At 38.6% G+C, this 22,696-nt stretch overlaps 1 protein-coding gene across 2 annotated transcripts; it reads left to right on the forward strand.

Moving 5' to 3' along the window:
* The first annotated feature begins 1,091 nt into the window (after positions 1-1,091).
* On the forward strand, positions 1,092-20,912 carry LOC311081049 (uncharacterized protein). 2 transcript variants are annotated; one of them, XM_084111446.1, is made up of 3 exons: positions 1,092-1,144; positions 6,686-6,835; positions 17,505-20,912. In XM_084111446.1, the coding sequence occupies exons 2-3, from the start codon at positions 6,751-6,753 to the stop codon at positions 19,388-19,390; spliced, it is 1,971 nt and encodes a 656-aa protein (XP_083967572.1). In that variant the 5' UTR covers positions 1,092-1,144; positions 6,686-6,750; the 3' UTR covers positions 19,391-20,912. The 2 variants fall into 2 exon arrangements, with proteins under 2 accessions (XP_083967572.1, XP_083967573.1); XM_084111447.1 differs by having other exon boundaries at positions 6,701-6,835.
* The last annotated feature ends 1,784 nt before the right edge of the window (positions 20,913-22,696 follow it).

A 22,696-nucleotide genomic window follows, 5' to 3' on the forward strand; every position in this document is an offset into this window, starting at 1 on the left:
GCTCGATAGATCTATCAAGTGGTTAGGAGTGATGACACTGAGGAGACAGAGACGTGCACGAATCTTTCAGGAGAGGAAGAATGTTTTTGACGTCTCGTTTGGACAGATCATCTCTGTCAGCGCTGGTTAATGTTGGGCTGAACTTACCTTTTATAACATGTTTTTGTTGTTCAACTAATTCAGCAAGCAGTAGCGCTTCTTCCTGCCGCCAGTTCGGATTTCTTTTGGAATCCATGGTGGCTGAATATACAATCTAGGCCATATAGCCAGGGCAGGTTTAAAATTACAAATTTTAAGACATGGTGGAAAACGTGTTTGTTTGTTTTTTTGTTTTTTTTTGTCAAAATTTACTTAGTAAAAGCTGTAAAATACTGCTAGTTGTTAGTTCATGTCAACTATGAAACCTTATTGTAATAGTAGTCTATTGCTGCCATCTACAGGCGTTGATCGTTTTTTCCCCCGTTTACTTTCATAAAAGTTAAGCACGTTTTACACGCTTGGATTAATGCGAATGAATACTAATTCATATTTTGTGTTCTTAGTACAACATCTTTCTACAATCTAAATAAATCATAAAATAGGCCTAATTTATTTATTTTTCTTCAGCAAGGTGCATTAAATAAACTAAATAGAATGCACATCGTCGTACAACAATTTTAATAACTCATGTCATTAATATGTTAATAAATTTTATAGAAGGGAATTTTACCTTCTTTGTGTGTTCAACTCTCAACAGATTGGATTTAAACTTTGTCGGCTGAAGTTTTAAGTAGTTTGAAGACAAAAAAACAAACCAAGCACTAATACCAGATGTAAAAAGGGCCTGTCACTTTAAAGTAGTCTGTGGCCCTATTTAAGTTCGTTTTCTTGACATAGGCTACGCATCAAACTAAAATGGAAAAAAGGCTTGTTTTGAGGAATGGTTCCTGACTGAACCCTTGTAATAGGCTACATCACAGTTTTGCCTTTAATGGACAGAATCTCACACTTCCACTAGTAGTTTATTTTTTTTAATAGACAAAATAAAATAGTAATATTTTAATATTTTTAAAATTGTAAAAAGACGGCTTTTCCCCCTCCAGCCGTTGTGACGTCATACGGCTGCGCCGCGGTCCTGCGTCTGTTGTGATTCGGCTGAAGAAAGGTTTGTGGTTTTAAAGCATTTATGGTGTTTAAATCGATTAAAATCGTTCAATCAATTAATGATAAAAAAAACATTAATCAATTAAAATATTTATTATGGAATGTAAGATTGTAATGCTTTATCCAACATTTGTGAACAGTGTTTTTGTGAGTAAAGCGCATCTGCACATATGAGTATCTGCATTACAAAAAGGTGCGTCTCAGTTCGCTCCCTGTATCAGGAATCACTTTCCCTTAAACACGAATTCAGGCACTGCAGAGATGGGAGAACGTTGTCACGGTGTAACTGTTGTCCTTGTTCAGTTGTTACTTCTAATGCAGATGTGAACGATCGACCGCATGTTCATTTATGAAAAACCTGTGCAATATGTACATTAAAATTATACTCTCTCAATAAATTATGTTGGAGTTATTATCTCACTATATTATTTTAGAGTTTTCTGATCAGTACTGTAAATCAAACATCGTATAGTGAGAAAGTTTAATTGTGATTTCAAATTGTGATTTGTGTAACGGCAGAAGTCTCCTCCAGCAGCTGCAGAACATAGTGAGTCGACTCCTCGACTCCTAATAGTCCCTATTGTAGGAGTTGACTCCAGCACGGGAATCGACTCTCGTTGTGAAATGCTGTGTCTGAAATCGCTCACTTTTCACTCGCTCACATTTTGATGAATTGACAGTGCGCTTATTCGCCCTCACCCGAACATTTGGATAAATTAGTTTAATTCTTTAAAGATTTCATTACCTACTTTCTCATTTATTTATCTCTGAAATAATATTCGACCAAGGCTTTTTCTTGTTACATTTCCCTTTTTAGATTGGCAACAGCTAGAAACAATGCATTTCAAGGGAATGTCATCTCTAAACTGGATTAATTTGACCAGTCATGCTAAAAGTGTGTTGTTTTAATAAAGGTAGTTTTAGGCTTTGCGTTGTAAAAAAAAGAAGAAAAAAAAAGAAGAATAGCCTGTGTGTAATAATGACGGCTATCTTGTGATATATTATATTTACAAACCGTGTTTTGACTTAAAGTAAATGGAGTCGATTCCGGGAATAGATATCATCTACTCCTACAGTGGGAGTCGGGAATTAGTCGACTCCGAAAACCCCGGAATCGAACACCTCTAGACAGTACACTGCACACACTCACACCCCAAGCTGTCTTTTCTAGTTAGGCTACTTATTAAACATGTACGTTATCAAAAATTAACATAACTGCCTCAAAATTTGCATTTTTGTGTAAAAATGGTGTATGTAATTTACGTTGTAGAACAAAACGTCAAAGTATCGTCAAGTTATGTCTACCACAGGCTTTATTAAACACATAAACCGACTATAAAACCCCATTGTGATTGGTCTATCACTTACAGCCCCTGTCAGAAGCTATACTCCCATTACCATAACTGATCTTCAGCTCTGTCCGGAGGCTTCCTACAGCTCATCTATTAAATTGTAAAGACAGTAATGATGACGTTGATTTTTACCATATCGATCTGAGCGCGAGTCTGATGATGAAACATTGGAAGAACTAGTCATTCAACACGAACCTCCATCGTAAGGACGACTAGAGCAGGACGTTTCTGTGATACGCTACTCAGTTTGAGGTACATTATGAGATGTTGCAGCTGTCATTCCTCACCATCAGTATGTCCATTAACAAACCGATTTGTTTACTTCTAATTTATTGCAGTGCACATGCGGGAACTATATTAATAACGGTGCATACATTAGCTGAGCTCAACAAGCTGCTCAACAACAAATTATCAAGCATAACAAAGATTTATTAACTATTTATGTGAAATTGATGGTGAGTTAGTTAAATAAGCTAGTATTAGTTACGGTACTATACAGTTATCCGGACCACATGTGATGACCTACCCCAACCCCACCCCTAAACCTACCCGTCACTGGGGTTTCGAACAACCAAGAGCGGTTGTGGTCACGTGTGGTCAGGATAACCGTATAGTACCTTAGTTACTAATGGTTCGTTTCCACTGAGTGGTACGGTACGGTACGGTTCGGGTCGGTAAACCATGAATTGGCTTGCGTTTCCACTGCCAACAGTACCCTTACTTGATAGGTGTGGTGTAGCTTATGCTGGAAAGAAGCGATCAACGTCATTTTCGCACGAAGAAAGCAACATATACAACATGATGACATACAGCAGATCTTGTTCTTGCTTCTCGGCGTATTTGTCACAAGAAGCCAAGCGCCAACATTAGGCGTTTCTCAATAGCAAGTACGCAAAGTTCGGACTTAATTGCCAAGTCCGACTCAGGAGAATGGCTCCCGAGGACGCGAGTCCGGTTATTCTGCAAATGGAACAGCGCGCGTCACTCAGCTCGCTCTGCTACTCCGGTTATCTCTGTATGTATAGGCAACAATAAAACGAAATATGTTATAGAACACCACACTGCCTCTTTACGTTTTCATTTAAAGAAATCTAAAACATTATAGCCACACAAATGTGGTTCAGGCAACGCATATTGCTTATATTCACTGCATATAACGTTAGCCTATTTTTATAACAAAACGAAATATAAAACACAACCCTGCCTCTTTTCGTTTAAATATAATATAAAAATATTAAACATTTGCTCCAGGCAATATGTTCATTTGTACTAAACAACAGATGTTGCAGTAAACAACATTACAGATCATCTTCGTTGTATTAAAATTTAAAATGACAAAACTCAACCCAGTCTCTTTTTGTTAAATTTCAGTTTTATCAATATTAGCCATTATAAAAGTAAAAGGTACAAGAAGCTATACAAATAAAGCAAACAATTCAGTCAAACATACAAAGTCAGCGCTCTAGTCTAACCATACAACGGTAAAGTTAAATAGCTTATATAAAGTTATGAAATTTCACTTAGCCCTCAGCCAAAAAACGATTGGCCAGGGAACAAATTATATATTCACGAGACCAAAAATAGCCCGTTAGATATACACAAGACGAATTATATCTCATGTTTAACCACTACAGAGACGTCAGAGTCAGCGGGAAACGTCAGAACGACTAGCCGAGGAAAGGCTGTTCCAGGCGGGGTACATGAACGCCGAGCGCCCGGTCATCGCTGGATCTCACAACCTGGATAAAATTTTCATAAATCTTTATAAATAAACCACAGATTTGAGCTTTAAACAACTACATTCTCGCCTGAAAAACTCTTAAAACTACATTTCATGATACAAAAACAGTAGTATTATATTTCAACTGTATATTAAAAAATGTACCGTACCGTACCGCTCAGTGGAAATGAGCCATAAGCCTCTAGTGTGGACTTCACATTCCAATTCAAGTAAAAACTTACAAAAGGCAGATGCAATCCTACCCTGATCTTTAAACTCTGACCCTCCTAGGGATGACAATTTTGTATGTATTCCCTTACCAACAACTGAAGCTCATTAACTGATTACTAACCGGTAAATGGCAATATTATATTAAATTTGAATAAAATAAAATTAGAATTGATAACCCATTAAAAATTTGTTTTCCAGGGGTTTAGTTTTACATGCTCAAATAGCAACATGAGAAAAAAAAATGCCAGTTTTTAATGAACGTTTTGGCTTGACGTTTATATAGCTACTTTTATTTCTTGATCTGTTCTGAATACAGTTACACTGAAAGGATTTGTTTTGGAGTGAGGAGAACTAAAATAACCTATAGCCCAGCTATTAGGGCTGCACAATTAATCACAATGAAACTGCATGCGACTTGGCAAAGGCTGCAATTATTTTATGCGCAGCTTGTCAGTGCAGTGCGACTGATCGGTAGTAAATGCTGCTCCATCTGAACACCAGAGGGCGCTCACGCAGACACGCCAAATATGCCCCACACATCATTCCAGGAAATCCCTATCGCTGTAGATGAATAAACCGAAGATTAAACATGACTAATAAACATGCGACTGCCTTATTCTGTGTAATCATCTCACAGAAGGATGCTCAACTGTCGTTATGAAGTGAGTTTGGAGTAAAAGCATGTTATTAAATGTTGTCTTTTGTTGGACAAGAGGCTCATAAATGCTTCTCATGTTTAGAAAGCTGTTTGACGCATGTTGCTTTTTCAAATGCACGTTATAAGTGACTCAAACTCACAGTGCTTTCAGACAGAGCAGCGTTTACAGAGCCGTACATCAATGACAAACTGTGCATAAAAAATAATTGCAGCATTTGTGATTTCAAAATCGCGATAAGCCAAATCGGTTTAAGTCCGATTACATGGAAATTGCGATTAAACGTGCAGCCCTAATAGCTATGTTTATAGTGTTTTTAGGCCTAGTTTCACAGACAGGGCTTAGATTAAGCCAGGAGTAGGCATTAGTTCAATTAGGTTATTAAAGTAGCTTTTATAAACGTGCCCTTGAAAAACATTACTAATGTGCATCTTGAGACAAAACAATGGAACTGACATATTTAAAGATATGCAACTTATACACAGTTTACCTGTTTTATTTTTTCTCTCAAAAACTTAATTTCATATGTGTAGCGTTTTTTTTTTTTTTTTTAACCACAGAGCAAATGTTTAAAAAAATATATTGAAAATGTACTTTAAGCCATTTAACCGATAGTATTAATCGATTAAAATTCCTACTGTCGGTTAACAGTTTACCAGTTAATTATGAGCATCCCTAATTGCAATGTTATGAACTAACTGTGTTTTATACACCAGGCAATTTAATTTGTATGGCGGGTACCTTGTCCAGAGCAGTTGATCAAACTGCATTCTCTTGTGAAAAGTTGACAGAAGATATCCAAGCATGTTGGACATGGTTGTAGAAGCCTTGCCTGTTGCTGATGCCAAGATGAAAATGATCCGCAAAGAGACAAAGAGAGGTTTGTGCTGGTGAAGAGGTCAGACACAAAGATAAAACTACTTCGAATGCAACCAAGGTCCTATAATATTGAAACAACAGATGGTGTTGTGTTGAGGAACCATCAGCATCTTTTGAAAGATTTATCAGCTGAATTGTAATTGACATATTTCACAGGTTTTCTGGAATTGATGAATATGTGACCAATCGTTTTCATCTGCATTTGAAGCTACAACTTCACCAGTTAAACCATAATGCCGGAGTTTTTTTTTTTTTTTTTAATTGAATCGGTTGAATTAATTACTTTGCAAAATAAATCAAAATTAATGTTTCGAAGTGCTTTGCGAAACGCAACACACTGAATGACACCTGCTACTCAAAATGTTGTAAAAGCAACTTTTACAATGTGTGATTACAAATAAAATGCAAATGTTTTCATGAAAATGTAATCTTATAAATGTATCTACAAATCATTAAATACCAATTTAAATAAAAATGAATTGTCTGTATAGTTTGTCGTCTTTTATTAATTTGAAGTGCTAGTTTTCATTGTTTTGTGAGAGGGCTTGTATAATCAGACATTTTAAGACTATCAACTCTCACTCTGACTCTCTCCCTTGCCAGTGCCCTGACTACTGAACTAGGGAGCTGATTGAGACGCACCAATATATTTAGTTTGGATTTATTTTTCTATCTGTTAATTATTCTCATTTTAAACATGACAGAGTGTCCAAGCATAGAAACACTCCTGGTGAAGCAACTGAGATCCATGTGACATGCTATTATAAAGATGGCGTTTATTAAAGAGGAGAGTGAAGACATGAAGATTGAAGAAACATTCAGAGTGAAAGAGGAAGATACTGAGGAACAAACAGGTTGGTTTTATTCTCAAAGCTGAACTCTGTCATTTGAACCTTATTAAAATGTTGAACTCAAAAGCACTTGATCCATCAAATCAGTGCCAAACACATTATTTCCTTGGAGGAATTCCAGAAAGCAGGGTTATTTTTTTTTTCTGAAGAATGTCATTTGAGTGGCCTAATTAAAGTGGTTTTATTTGTCAAGGAGTGGGTCGCCTCATGTGGACATGTTAAGATCACATGACCAGACAAACCTTTTGGAAATAAATGCAATGATTGCTGTATTCACCATTTGTGCAATGCGCATTGATGCTACTGTAACAATATTTATAACCTAATCAAAAATAAAGAGGGTCAAAAACACTTAGTTTACAAACAAAATATTATCATACTAACATTAAAATCTGAGGGTTGTTCCCCCCCTAAAAATATAATTAAAACCACGCTGTGTATTGTAAATAATATAATGATATATACTTAATAATTGTGTATGTAGTGAAACAATACAAATGATTTAAGTTCAGAAACATTTTGAGTCCCCCTCCCTTGCCTCACAGTGCTTTGGTCTACTGCTTGCTTTCCGCCTTTACACTCACCTACACACACAAGTTCAGTGGGAGAGAACAAGTTCTTCAGTAGTTGTGGAACTCCAGTATGTTGGCTTTCAAGACTATCTTATTCACTTTAATAAACGGATGAAGTGATTCTTTTCTCTTTAATACAGATGATTCTCTGTCATTTATAAATTAGTCATGAAAAAATAAATTATGATATCCGATCTATTTTTTCATGAGTCTGCAATATCAACGATTATAATGTTACCTAGCTTGTTTGGTAGCTTGTTTAATACAGTAGTTTGTTGGATAGTAAGTCACCCACTACAACTAAAACAGCGATAAGCCTATGTGTGAACTGATATTAGGCCTATATATACAGTAGATCTAACTGGTGTGTTGGGACTTGCTCAATATGATGTTAAGTGGCAGATCAGTGGGCTTGTCTGTCCCAGACGAAACCTAAAATTCTATGTGGAGGACACAAGATAATTTAATAATTATAATATGACCGCATGGTGAACCTATGAACCTAACTCATATTTAAACAACCATCTCTTTGTGTAAGCTAGAAGTACAATTTTGGCTGTATTATTAGTGTCCCCTTCAAAAATTGATCTTGAGAATTTTTTGGTTTATTGCCCCCCCAGTCTACTTTTTATATACCTCTCAGAAATATACTTGAAATTGCACTTAAGTGTACTTGACTTAAAGTTGTAATCAAAATTATTCAACCCCCATTGCAAATCAGGTTTGTTGGCAAAATGTACTGACTTTCAGCTGTTTGCAATTAACAAATCAAACAAGTAATTGAAATAGCTCAATACAACAAATGTTTCAAGTGGTTTCCCAAAATTCAACTGAAAATGCAACTTTTAATGACTTCTGCAGTCTCAAAATTATTAAACCCCTGAATAGAATCCCTCACAACAGCACAAATCTGCAAAACAGGTGTTGTCTCAAGCACACCTGATGCAACTAATCTAAGGCTTCATTAGTTGCACCAAGTGTGCTTGAGCTAGAACACATGAAATATCAGGACTGGCTAAGTTTTTTGAATGTCACGTTTGACTGTATGTTAGAAATATGGCTAAGACAAAAGAATGGTCCAAAAAGTTAAGAGAAGATATCATCGCCCTTCACAAACAAGGAACAAAAAGATAGCGAAAGCACTAAATATTCCTAGAGACACCGTTAGAAGCATAGTTCGCATGTTCACAGTTAAAGTAACAGTGGTGACACTACCTGGACGGGGCAGAAAAAGGCAGCTATCAACGACTGCAACAAGATTTCTGAGAGGCCAGGTTCGGAAAAACCCATTAATGACTGCAAAAGACTTGCAGCAAGACATGGTGGCAAAAGGCACTGAGGTTTCAGCTGCACAGTAAGGCGCGTACTAAACGCATGCCAGAAATCCAAGACGTACACCACTACTGACCCAAAAGCACAAAAAAGGTCGGCTCCAATTTGCTCAAAATCATATAAATAACTCACAGAAGTTTTGGGATTCTGTTCTGTGGAGCGATGAAACGGCGATGGAAATTTTCAGCCCTATGGATCTGCGGTATGTCTGGAGGAAGAAGAATGAAGCATATGCTGAAAAGAACCCTCTGCCTACAGTTAAGCATGGTGGGGCTCGATGATGCTCTGCGGCTGCTTTGCATCCTCTGGCACTGGAAACCTGCAGCGTGTGGAATGCAAGATGGATTCATTGAAGATTCAATAAACCTGATTTGCAATGGGGGTTGAATAATTTCGATTAAAACTGTATACTGACAGAAAAATTGAAGCATATTTGGCCTATCAGAGTACTCAATCTTTTCACTGAGATATACTTAAAAGTATAATTAAGTATTCTAAGTTTACTTGGCATGTAGTTGTGTTTAATATTTGGAATGAGTCGCCTATTAAATACTTTTTTCACATAGTTTTACATACTGTCTTATAAACTTAATTTTTTGGGGGAAAATATTGATTTATAAAGAAAACGGATACGTTCCTGAATTTTTGTGTAGGCTAGTCCACTGGTAGTGTACATAGGAATTGACTTCAAATCTACTTTACTCTTTCCCTGCCATTGACTGAATTTTCCAGCTATCCATGTTTTCACTGTTATACAGTAGGTGGTGCTATTACGCATCTTCTTAAAGAGAATCTGAATCTCCTGATCAGAGCACAGGAAAAGAAAAAGCAGAAACAAGTGATAGAAGATTGCTAACGCAAATGTAAAATAAAAAAAAAGCGTGTAAATCAAAACTGCCTAATGATCTTGAAGATCACAGAGATGATCTCGAATAAATAATGCTAACGTCAGCGGCTGGAATAATGAGCGCATGCTCTTTCAATCGGCAAGAGAGGAATAACATGGATGGAACTTTCTTGGCAAAGAGGATTGTATGCATCACAGTTAGATACAAGGGATATGGCTACTAACATTAGTAAGACAAAAAGTTTAATTTTCGTAACTTGTTTATTAACTTGGAATATGTGCCGATCGGGCAAATGTCCGGGCAAATGATCAGTCCGGGCAAATGTCCTGTCAGGTCTGTGTCTTCCCAGGTCCAGCTTTCAAAAAATAGACGGGTCCGCGTCAGTTCCGGGTAGCACATTTAAGGGTCTCTTTGGGTCGGGTAAGAATTTTTGGACCCATGAAGACCTCTACCGTCTTTAGTTTTTTTTCTCATTTTGGCAGATTGCTGATATCAGTATACATCAACACCATTCACCATTCAGAACATTTACCATTCAGTTTGCCAATGATCCAAAACACACATCTAACAAAAGAATTGCTTCAGCAAAGAAAGATGAATGTTTTGGAATGGCCCAGCCAGAGCCCAGACCTGAATCCTATAGAACCCTGAAGAGGGTTGTGCACAGGAGATACCCTCACAATTTAACAGATCTGGAACGTTTTTGTAAGGAAGAGTAGTATCACATTACTTTGTAGTATTGCGTTAATTCATAATTGAAATCTACAAAATAACCCAAATTTTCATAAATACATACTGTAGATGTTAATGAAAACAAACCATACTTTCCTCCAAATACTTTATTAATGAGAATGAATAACTGGCTGTTACCAATCAAATGAAATTAGTGCAAATAAAATCCGAGGTGGTGATTGTAATTGCATTAATAATGTTACGAGATTAATGTTTTAAATATAAAATCCTAAATATAGAAATATGAAATGTTGGGGAAAAATGAAAAGAAAGGCCTACTTTTAAATGGGAAACTAAAACCACCAATAGCTGACGGAAAGTGTTTATGATTCAGTCACTAAATCATTCAAAACGGCTGATTCATTCAGGAAAAAGTTGTTTTCTTTATGAATCTCATTGAATCATTGAGGAGAATCAAAAACACAAACAAAGCGAAACACCGCTGTGTGTTGCTCAGAGAAGCGCTACAGTTCTGTTCTGTTTAGAACTATTTTCAATTCGAAATAGAGCGGAAATATCAACATTGACAATGTTGTGTATTAAATGTAATTTAATAATTTAATAAACTTTTTGTTTATTTAACTTTTTCACATTTGCTGATATTTGGAAAAACAGTACTCTTGCTCATGTTATTGTTTAACTATATTATGTTATAATAAACAAAAATAATATAATAATATAGGTTTATATAGTATCAATGTGTGTGGGATTAGTCAAATTTGAACACACTACATCCACAATGTTGTCTTTGTATTGTGTCCTACGCCGTCAGTTGCATCGCTTCCACCACCATTCACAAATACCCTCTCGTGGCCTCATTGAATAGTAAAGTGTCCATTGAATGCACACTCTAGAATCTCAGTGGAAGTAGTAGGTCATCTAGGTACTTTTCGTCTACTGTTTTTCTAATACTATGTATTCGGACATAATACTCTGTTGGGGTACTGTTTTTTTGTATACTATATAGTTAGGAAGTATTTGATTTCAGACACACCTCAGATGGGTGTATCAGGTAAGAGAGACATCCAAAATGTGCAGTATCAGGTAAGAGAGACATCCAAAATGTGCAGTGTTGGGGGTACTCCAGGATCAGAGTTGGGAACCACTGCGTGAGAGCACTGCCTTCAGCATAGCCAAAATGGATGTTTGCCACAACTGAGGCAACCCATTGCTGCAGGTGGTTCTCTCTGAACAGCCAGGGAGGATAGATGCACTTTGGGGATAGATGCACTGTTTAAAAATGCTTGGAAGACTAGTATAATATAGTTAATAGAATAGTAAGCCTTAATATTCCTGTGCCCGGTTGCATAAAGCACCTTAAGTTTTTCCCTTAAGTATGATACTTAAGGGGCGATTTCCCCTTACCTAAGAGAATAACTTAAGGGTGTTGCATATAATCTCTTAAACGGTTCTCTTAGGTAAGGGAAACATTTAAGTGTTTCACGACAGCGATCCTGGATTCACGTTATAAAAGTCTGTTGTTGCCATAGATACGCAAAACACTAACACTAGCAATTTCGCAGTTTCATCAAATAAAGTAGGCTAGGATATTGGAATGGATAAAGAAAATAAAAAAAGAAAACCTAATTGGACAGAGGAGGAGAAATGCATTCTTCTTGACTAATATGGTAAAAGAAAAACAATTTTGAAAAGCAAACTAAATCCCAATGTAACTGCGGGAACTTGACCGTTGCGTTTAAATGACGGGAAAGAGCCCCCGCAACCCGGTGAACCATTCTGCTGACAGACGATTTATGCACGTGGAAAACATCTCCCACTACCGTCTGAAAACTCCCAGTTGCAGAAAAACGCAGTGCTATAAGCAGTTGTAATACCGCAGATAAAGAGTGGTTGCGATGTGTGACATGGTCAAGGTCGCCGTCTAGTTTGTTGCTAAGCTGGTCCAAAGGGTTCTTCCCTATCCCTAAAAATTCTTCTTGGCACATAATGATCTTCAGCTGGTTCCATAAATTCAGCCATGTCGTCTTATTTTTGTCCGCGTTACTCTTAAGGTTACGATTTCCAAACCTTAAGTTATACTTAGGGAAATGACCGTTAAGGGGTTTTATGCAACACTTAACGCTTTTTAAGGGATTACTTAAAAGAAAAAACAGCATTTAAGGGAAATTCTAAGTGTTTATGACGTTTCACTTAAAGAAACCCTTAAGTAACACTTAAGGGTTTTTTTCAAAACACCCTTAGGTTTAAGGGAAACATAAGGGCGAACTTAAGGGAAAATTACACTTAAGGCGAGACACAGCAGGCAAAAAAATAGATTTTTCATGCAGTGGTCAGTTTTGAGATTTTGGGCTAATTTACTCCTTCAATATAGGTTCTTTCAAACTGCTATAAAGAAAAAGTTGAAAATATACATTAAGATGTTTATTTTATTACATTTTGTTTACTTGCGGCAGTAAGTTTCTCCCGAATTTACCAGGAAGTTAGCATTCCAACGCGACATGCCAAGATCTGTCTGTTCACTGAAGTCTATCATGACCGGCATCGCTGTAAAGCTCTGAGTCTCCTGCACAACGCTATGTAACCCAAATATGGGCATTTCCTTTCTATCAGTAACAAATCGTGAATGTCCAAAGGGGGATTTAAAGCTAATGACGAAATCTCATTGGCTACAGCTGGTTTCTGCTAACGTGATTCGCTCGGACGCATCACGTGCCATACTCTGACACTTGTGTTTACCTCAGCGCGGGACCTCCGAAAATGCCGGTAACACCGCAACTATCAAGGAAAAAAAAAACAGCAATTGCGCTTTGCAAGATGTGTGAAGGGAAAACAATCGGATGTATTAGCTGAAAAACCATCAGGAAGCAGCACATCTGACCGTAAGCTGTCGTTAGGGGGGTTTAATGACAGTGCCGCTGACTGTGCGACACAGCAGTGGCTGATTATGTATGTCGCACGTCTGAATGAATTAATAAATGATCTCTTGTGCCCTAATTGTGCTGCATCAGATCTTATTATTAACATTGATCCAGTGAACCATGGATTTTGTAGCAGTCTGCTTCTAGAGTGCAGTAATTGCAAAGGAGAGAGTGGGTATAGGCGAAGCGTCTACACGGCTGCATAGCGAGACGAGAGGTGATGTCGCTTTTGACGTAAATGTCCGCATGGTGCTTTTGGCCCATGAATTAGGGATGGGATATGCTGCACTGAGGAAGGTCAGCAAGGTGTTGGGGATCCCTTCCCTTCACCTGAAAAACATACCAGAGGCATGACAAGAGAGTGACAGGTAGGCTTTGGAAACAGGGATGGGACAGGGATGTTGATTTTGGAGGTCTAAAGCCGCTTGTCCACCAGCGTCTCGATTTCTGAAGCGACGCCAAAGCCCATTCATTTCCTATGGAACTACGTCAGGCAGCAAAAACGCTCCCGCAAAGCATGATGGGTCGCGTCGCGTCGATTTGGTCAACAGCGGCGCTGCAAAAAAGTATCTCGGTGGATACTTTATGCAAATGAGAGCGTCAAAACGCGGGGGAGCAGCCAATGGAAACTCGGCGGCGAGAATTTGTGTATGGCCGTTGCTATGGTTTCATATTTAAAGTACATTTTTCCCGGCGCGAAAATGGAGAAAATTTTTATTATTGCTGTCTCAAACTTTCCAGTAATATATGATTCCAGCCTGGACATATATAGAAATGTCCAGGTAAAAAATTATGCCTGGAGGGATGTTGTCCAGATTGTCGAGCTCCCTCGACAGCCTGAAGTACTGCTGAAACCGGTCATCATCCAGTTGCAGCTCCTGGACGAGACGGTGATATTCTCCACTCTGCTGCCGGCCAAGCAGGATGGGATGGACCCAGAACTGCCGTCTTCCCCTCTTCCAACGCAGGTACAACACCGCAATGCTGACCACCCGGTTCCTGATAGCGATGAGTCGTCGTCGTCGATCCATTGCGAAATCCATTGCGAAATGATAAATAAATGATAAAAAAGTATTTATACAGAAATTATCCCTCCAAAACTTCAAATGATGTCCGTACAATGTCCAGCCCACAAACCCCGCCCCCAAGCAGCGAAAACGTCACAGGCGTCGCGTCGGAACAAAAATTTCTCGGACGCTGGTGGACAAGCGGCTTAATGACCTGTTACATTTATCATAGTGTTGTTGTAACAGTGAACATATTTTCATGGATGGAACAAAGATGGATTCGTAACAGTAGAATAAAATGAGAGAGAGAGAGAGAGAGACACACACACACGCACACACACATTAACAGTAGGCTGCAACACACGCACGCACAATTATGGATCTGTTGTAATAGTATAACATTATAGGATGGCCTTATTCTTTATAGTAATTTTATTTTATTTTAGCTTGTCCAATTGGCTGCTATAACTGCATGGTCTACTCCCTGGTTCTTTCCAAAAGAAATTGGGTTTTTGCCACTCAAGTGTACCGTTTCAATAAACTCAACAAAAAAGGAACAGTTCTTGACACAACATGCATTTTTATTTTAGTGGCGGAAATTGAGAGAGGATTGGAGTCACTGCACAAGACTAGGGAGCAGATCCAGCAGGCCTATGCAGACGTTGATCCAGAGTTAGCAGAGTTGCTGAGGGAGGATGCTGATGCTGTAATTAACATTGGTGTCTCTTTTGATGGCACCTGGCAAAAAAGAGGCTTCACTTCCCATTATGGCATTGGCATTTGCATTGATATTCTAACAGGACTGGTCATTGACTTTGAGGTATTATCCTCTTACTGTCATGCTTGTGTCCTAAAGCAAAGTGCCAAGAATGAGGGGAAGATTACTGTGGAGGAATTTGACAGCTGGAGGGAGACGCACACTGACTGTGCCAAGAATTTCACAGGGTCTAGTAAGGCAATGGAGCAGGAGGCAGCAAAGCGGATGTGGGGTAGATCAGTCAGTCGCCACCAGCTGCGGTACACTGAGATGCTCTCAGATGGGGATAGCTCTGCTTTTAAAGAAGTACTGTCACTGAACCCATACCCTGGGCATGAGATTGTAAAGCTGGAATGCATAAACCATGCTCACAAGCGAATGGGCACAGTGCTCAGAAAATGTAGTGCCGAGCGCAAATTGGGAGGCAAGGGTTTGGGGAAACTGACCGCAAATAAATGCAAAACACTGCAAAATTATTACAGGGGGGCAATTTTGAATAACCAGGGGTCACTGGATACAATGAAAGCAGAGATATGGGCAGGCCTTCTCCACTGCATGTCAACAGACGAAACACCATTGCATACTAGGTGCAATCCATCTAGGTGTTGGTATCGGAGGGCAGAAGACAAAGATGAGACCCCCGAAAGCCACACTCGACATGCTGCAAATTACCTATCCCATGAGGTGGGCCAGAAACTTCTCCCCATCTATCACCGCATTTCAAGCGACAGCTTGCTGCAAAGAATGCAGCATGGTGGCACACAAAATGCAAACGAGTGCCTTAATTCAGTGATATGGGCTCGCTGCCTAAAAACTGTTTTTGTGGGCAAGAACAAGGTCGAGGCAGCGGCAAGCATGGCCATCTCCTCTTTTAATGAGGGTGCCTCAGCTATGCTTAATGTGATGGCAAACTTATGGCTGGAGAGCACACTTATTACAGTGAAACACCATCAAGCAGGCAGACCTGCTCAGGGTGTCCAAAGCAAACGCCATTCAGTCCGCAAGTGCAAAACGCAAACGAAAACTTGTGAGCACAGACAAGAAAGTGAAAAGGCACCAGCAAGAGATGTCAGAGGGACCTACATATGGTGCTGGAATGAATAATTAGAGTTTATAAAGCTGTGACAGCTACTGTTGGTCTTGTTCTGTGTACATACAACTGTCTAGCGTGGGTTTTGTTGGCAACTTTGTGCATGATACGCCAATGTTAATTAATTGAGTTACTGCAGTTGTAGGCCTTATATGCCTGCCATGTTATTTAATAATCAGTTTTCATGAGTTTGTAATATTATATATTATTATAACTAAGGGCCTGAGAATTTATTCTGTTTTTGAGCAATTTTTTCCAATAGAAATGTATTAAATTCCCCTATTTAAATCTTTAAATGCCGTTTTCTCAAAATCAGTTTTTTGTCATTCTTCAGTAGAAACATCTCAGCCTATGTAGCACCTGTGTACACCAAACTTTCCAGTTATACACTTGTACATGCAGTATTCTGAAGATATTTTCAGAGGGATTTGTTAATAAATCATTCCTGGCCTGATTTATGTGACATTTTAATAAAAAAAATATGGCGAAAATCGATTTTTTAAGGCTATGGACAGTATATTTTGATTTCCTAGGTAATGAAAGCATATATCCTGAAATCCCTCTGAGTTTTTATTTTCATCTTGTGTGTAAACAAAATGAAAAAAGAATTTTGCACCTGGCTTTATCATATGTTCAGATCTATCTACCGAAAATGTTTAATTAGATAATGCCTAATTTGCATAATTAAACATACAAATTTCAAAAACTTGTAATACATTTTTTTTATATACTTGTGTAAGTAATCAACTGAGGAAGTTTCATGGTGATATCTATTATTTTAAAATTTTACCCTATTCACCTGTAGTGTCTCGCCTTAAGGTGCTTTATGCAACCGGGCACTGGTGCTTAGGGCATCGGGCCACCATTGGGCCACCACAAGGGTCTGCTTGTGGCTCCCAGATGGCCAAAGAAACATTAGATGGGTTCGACATGCGGCGCTGCACTCAACAATCAGTGTCTGACTTGCAACACTGCATGGCGGTTAGAAGTTTTGTCTGATGCCACATCACCGTCAAAGTACCACAAGCTGATGACACTGCAGTTTTACAATTGGCTGGATTTACTGATGAGAGGAACAGGAAGCATAAAGTTCACTACAGGAAGTAGAAAGTTTCTGACTCCTTCCCCGACTGCGGCAAAATCTCACAGATTGGTAAAAATCCAGCTGAAGTCAACACCTATTGGTTTACTGTCCTTGTACATCTGGTTTCTGGTTGCGTTGGGGAATATTCTCTCTCAATCGGAGGGCCAGTCCCTGACATGGAAGACAGGGTTTATTCTGGCAATTTGTTGTGACAGTTGATGAGGTTCTGAGATTACAAGAAAAACCTCCTTCAGTAGCTTTTTCTATAGTTTTTGATGTTTGTTTTAATGCTTTAATGCCTTTTGTGTTGGTTTTGATGTCTGCTTTGTGCCAAGAACTGGTGTTAACTTGTATTTGTCTTTTTGCTTTAGCCCTGATGGTACTGAAAGAAGAAAGTCAAGAACTGATGGAAGAAAAAGATCAGTATGAGAAACATTATGATTTCATGACTGGAGAAAAATCCACACAGACTGAAAAGACTTCCTCACGAAAAAGAGCTCAAAAGAGTGACACTAACAGTTGTTTTACCTGCCGTCAGTGTGGAAAGAGTTTCAATCAAAAACAAAACCTTGAAGTCCACTTAAGAGTTCACACAGGAGAGAAGCCTTTCAGCTGCCAACAGTGTGGAAAACGTTTCACTCAAAAAGGAAACCTTAAAAGCCACTTAAGAATTCACACTGGAGAAAAGCCTTACACCTGCCAACAGTGTGGAAAGAGCTTCACAGCAGAACCAAACCTTAGGTATCACATGAACATTCACAATGGCGTGAAGCCGTTCACATGTGATCAGTGTGGAAAGAGTTTTACACGTAAAGTAACCCTTAATTACCACATGAGGATTCACTCAAGAGAGAACATTTTAATATGTCATCATTGTGGAAAGACTTTCAGTCATAAAGTAAGCCTCAAGACTCACATGAGACTTCACACTGGAGAGAAGCCTTACACATGCCCTCATTGCGGAATGAGTTTTACATATAAAGCATCACTTGATTCCCACATGGGAAGTCACACTGGACAGAGCGCTTTTCCCTGCAAAGTGTGTGGGAAGAGCTTCTCACTAAAAGGAAATCTTAAGACTCACATGAGAACTCACACTGGAGAGAAGCCGTTCATATGTGTTCAGTGTGGAAAATGTTTCACACGTAAAGGAAACCTTATTTGCCACATGAAGATTCACTCAAGAGAAGACTGTTATATATGTCATCAGTGTGGGAAGAGTTTCCCAGACATGAAATGCCTTAACAGGCATGTGATAATTCACTCTGGAGAGAAGCCTTTCAAATGCCAAGAGTGTGGAAGGGGTTTCAAATTCAATAAAAATCTTAAGGCTCATATGAGAATTCACAGCAGAGAGAAGCCTTTCAAATGCCCTTCTTGTGAAAAGAGTTTCAGTCATAAAGTAAGCCTTAAGACTCACATGAGACTTCACACTGGAGAGAAGCCTTACACATGCCCTCAGTGTGGAAAGAGTTTCACATATACAGCAACACTTAATGCCCATGTGAGAAGTCACACTGGAGAGAGGCCGTTCATATGTGGTCAGTGTGGAAAGAGTTTCACACGTAAAGGAAACCTTAATTACCATGTGAGGATTCACTCAAGAGAAAACTGTTTAATATGTCAGCAGTGTGGAATGAATTTTACAGACAGGAATCACCTTAAGAATCATGTAATAATTCACACAGGAGAAAAGCCTTTTATGTGCCATCACTGTGGAAAGAGTTGCACAAACAAAGCAAATCTTGAGGTTCACATTAGAGTTCACACTGGAGAGAAGCCTTTCACCTGCCCTCAGTGTGGGAAGAGTTTCACTCTTAAAGGAAACCTTAAAACTCACATAAGAGTTCACACTGGAGAGAAGCCTTTCACGTGTCTTGAGTGTGAAAAGAGTTTCACATATCAAAAAGACCTGAAACGTCATTTGCAAACTCATTCCGGAAAAAAATTGCAGTGTTCTGAGTGTGGTAAGACATTTGGAAAAAGTAGCAATTTCAAAAATCACCTGCTCATTCACTCTGGAGGAAGGCGATTTAGTTGTGAACAGTGTAATAAAAGGTTTCTTTTGCCATCACACTTACATATACACCTAAAAAGTCATGCGGATGTGAGACCCTATTTGTGTTCCTTGTGTGGAAAGAGTTTTAAATGGCTCAGCAATTTAAAATGGCACCAGAGAATACGTGTCTGTGAAATTAAGTCAGTGTTCACCCTGCAGAATGTGGGGCAAATCTGTGGGGCAAAACCACTTTCATGATCATCTGCATCCTTCACCTCTTGAGGCTTTTTCTTTTCTTTTGTAATGTACATATGAACTTTTTGCAGCCACACTTCACCATCTCTTTTGCTATGGTTTAATATATTGAGTGGTTGCGGTAGACACCCTCTAATTGAGACGTCGCTCCATTCCATATTTTGATATCTCAGAATCAAAATATTAAACTTCTTTCTAGCTGTGAATTGCCACAATATAAAGGAAAGACTGTAAACGAAAGAACATAAACTGAATGAAAATAATGAACATTGAACTGCATTATTTGATTTATTTTTAGTGAGAGAATGCACAGGTAAAAGTGTTGTTATCCTGAAATTTAACATGGATATTGTTGGAGCTCATCTGGTGACACTGGAAGCTGGTTCCAGCTGTGGGTAAACATTCTCTCACAGCCGATCCTAGGTGTTTCTTAGCTTATTAATTAGTCAAAGTTTATTTCATTTACATAATACACAAAGTATGCATCAGATTTTATGCAAATGCTTAGCGTATCTGTACAGCCAAACTCGTAGCTTTTTAAAGTATACTCCATTTGATAGCATGCACGAACACAGGCAGTCAACACATGCACACTAAAAATGTTATCCTTTTCCACTGTCTGTGCGGTTTCTCTTTAGAACTTAAAAGTGATAAAATGTATTTGTACTTGTTTAAACTAGTGCTCATCAACGTAGGCATCTATTGCATCTCCAGGAGTCTGTTGTTGTTAATTTTTTTCGAATGTAAAATGGCCTCTGTTGAAAAACTAGTCAAATCGTAAAAAGAATGGTCGAACTGCCGAAAAACAAACGTAAAATTAAAGTAAAATATCCAAAATAAATTTTCTGAAATTTTCAATAAACAGTTTAAAGAAAAACACTATTTTACAAGTATTTCCTGAATTATTATGATCAAACACTTTCTCTGTAAAATGCTAATATCTTACAGTTAACTGTTAGCTAGCAGTAGCACACATGCATGCTAATGTATATAGACATCACTGTGTTAGTGTCTACACGGTTACTGCCTTTAAATAAAACAACATACAGCATATTGTCGATGTTTTCTGGCCCATCCTGGGCTGAAGCACTGACTCTGCTCTTCAATACTAAAAAAAAAAAGTTGCTGCCTTACATTTTTAAGTACAATCAACTTAGATGTTTAAGTAATTTCAACTTAAATTACTTTAAACTGACTTAAAAACATTAGTTGAATCTTGTATCACATAAATAAAAGTTGAAAATTGCTTAACTTATTTTGATGAGTTAAAGCAATGTAAAAGCATATGTTGTCATAACTTATTTATCATATATTCTTTAAAGTGCACAATGGTGACCAACAAAACTCAGACAACAGAAACCCTTAAATCCCAGGAGAACATTAAACAAGGACAGATCTCTCAAAATCTAAGCGTCTTCACTTATTACAATCTAGTTTGACTCTTTCACACAAAAGTTCTTATTGAGAATTAACAAAGGTTTAGATGCTGATGTTTTATTGAAAATAATAAAGTTTGAAGTCACCATTATTGTGGTAAGTGTTTGCTTTAGGTGGACTCTTGACCAAGCAGCAACCTTCTGGTCTCTCTCTCTTGAATCGAACACGGAAGTGTTCATCTCCAATTCATCGACTGGCCGCTAGAGACAGACTTCAAAAGAGAGTCAATCCCATAGAACCCCATGTTAAAATGCCCAACTTTACAGCAGAAAAAAATATGTTCACAACCTGGTACAAAAAGTGGTTTTGGTCTATATAGCTAATTTTGCCCTTCATGACAACTGTGAGGGGGGTGAATTTTTTCATAAATCATCCGTTTAAATTACATACCTTTTTGCACATAAGATCACATCGTTGTGATCAGTCTTGGCTGGTCCCTGGGGTGTACGATCACACTGGTGTGATTGGAGTGGTCAGTGCATCACTTGATCAGCTGCTAAATTCAAACGTGCTTTCGCGTGTTGGCTAGCGCTGAGCCAGAGACGGACGCACTCAGCGCTGTCATATATCACAACTATTCAGTGTTTTGAACCCCATAATGTTTATTTTAGGTTTGAGACATATAAAATCATATTAGTACTAGCAAAACAATGAATTTTCATATCTGATACACATTGTGTAAGTAGCTTTAAAGTTTACTCTATTCTTCTCGCAGTACACCGGCCACTTACTTTCATGCAGAGTCCTGCACGGGTCCGATTTTGTAAATCCGCACCCGCCCGTACCCGCAGTGCTTCAAACCGCATCCGACCCGTTATCCGTCAACAGCACCAATTAAAATCCGCACCCGACCCGACCCGCTTAAAATAGAACCGACACCCGACCCGCACCCGAAATAAAATCAGTTTAGCCAATCACATTATAGACACACTTACAAAAATGTTTATTGCCAGGTCATACAGAAGTTATAACGACAATTAACACAAGGACAACTTCAGCCGAAGCTGTCAAAAGGCCGGTAGGCTACATGAAGAACATGGCTAACGTTACCACAAAACTGAGTAGGCCTAACAGACGCAGCTACAACACTATATCTGCCACGCAATTATATCTGCACTTTATCGTTTTAAACCCGTGTTTAGACCCGTGTTTCCCCCGTGTCCGACCCGACACGCACCCGTATCCGACACAGTTGGATATTTTTCACCCGTTTGAGCAAAATTTGCGGGTACCCGAACCCGTGCAGGACTCTACTTTCATGTATTTTGGGAGAAGTGGATGAATTGACGTTTTGTAAATCCATCAGATCCAATTCTCTGAACTGTGGCACAAAATACCATGGCAGCGCCCATCGCACATACAGCTCAACTAACGCAATCGTTATAAAGATGTTTAAACAACAAAACACATACACTTGCACATATTTGACAATCGGAATATCAGATATTTCATGCTATAGCTAATACATTTGTGAATATTTTGAATAAAAAAGGATCATCATGGAAACAATAAAGTGACAGGTTCTAAATAACGGTCGCCTTGAAAAACTCACGCTGGGGGGGTCAGCCATAATATTTTAAACTTGCGTGTGAAAAGGTTAAAGTTCTGCATAATTAAGGGCGTGGCCACTGGAGTGACAGGTGGATTACCGCTGCTGTCACTACTAGCCATTTGTCTGTTAGCCATCACGTCAGCTAATCCCGCCTCTTTGCCCATTTTCGGGTATCCAGGAGCGACGCACTGCCAAGATAGCGATGGCCGGCTCCGCTCACTTTGGGCTTCAAAAATTGTATATTTTAGCATATATTCTATATATTTTTTTCATGCTGTGACTATACAAATCACAACATGTAAATAGGAAAATGTTGGCAT

This window comes from Abramis brama (genome assembly GCF_963993115.1).
Source record: "Abramis brama genome assembly, chromosome: 4".
In the NCBI taxonomy this organism is placed as follows: domain Eukaryota; kingdom Metazoa; phylum Chordata; class Actinopteri; order Cypriniformes; family Leuciscidae; genus Abramis; species Abramis brama.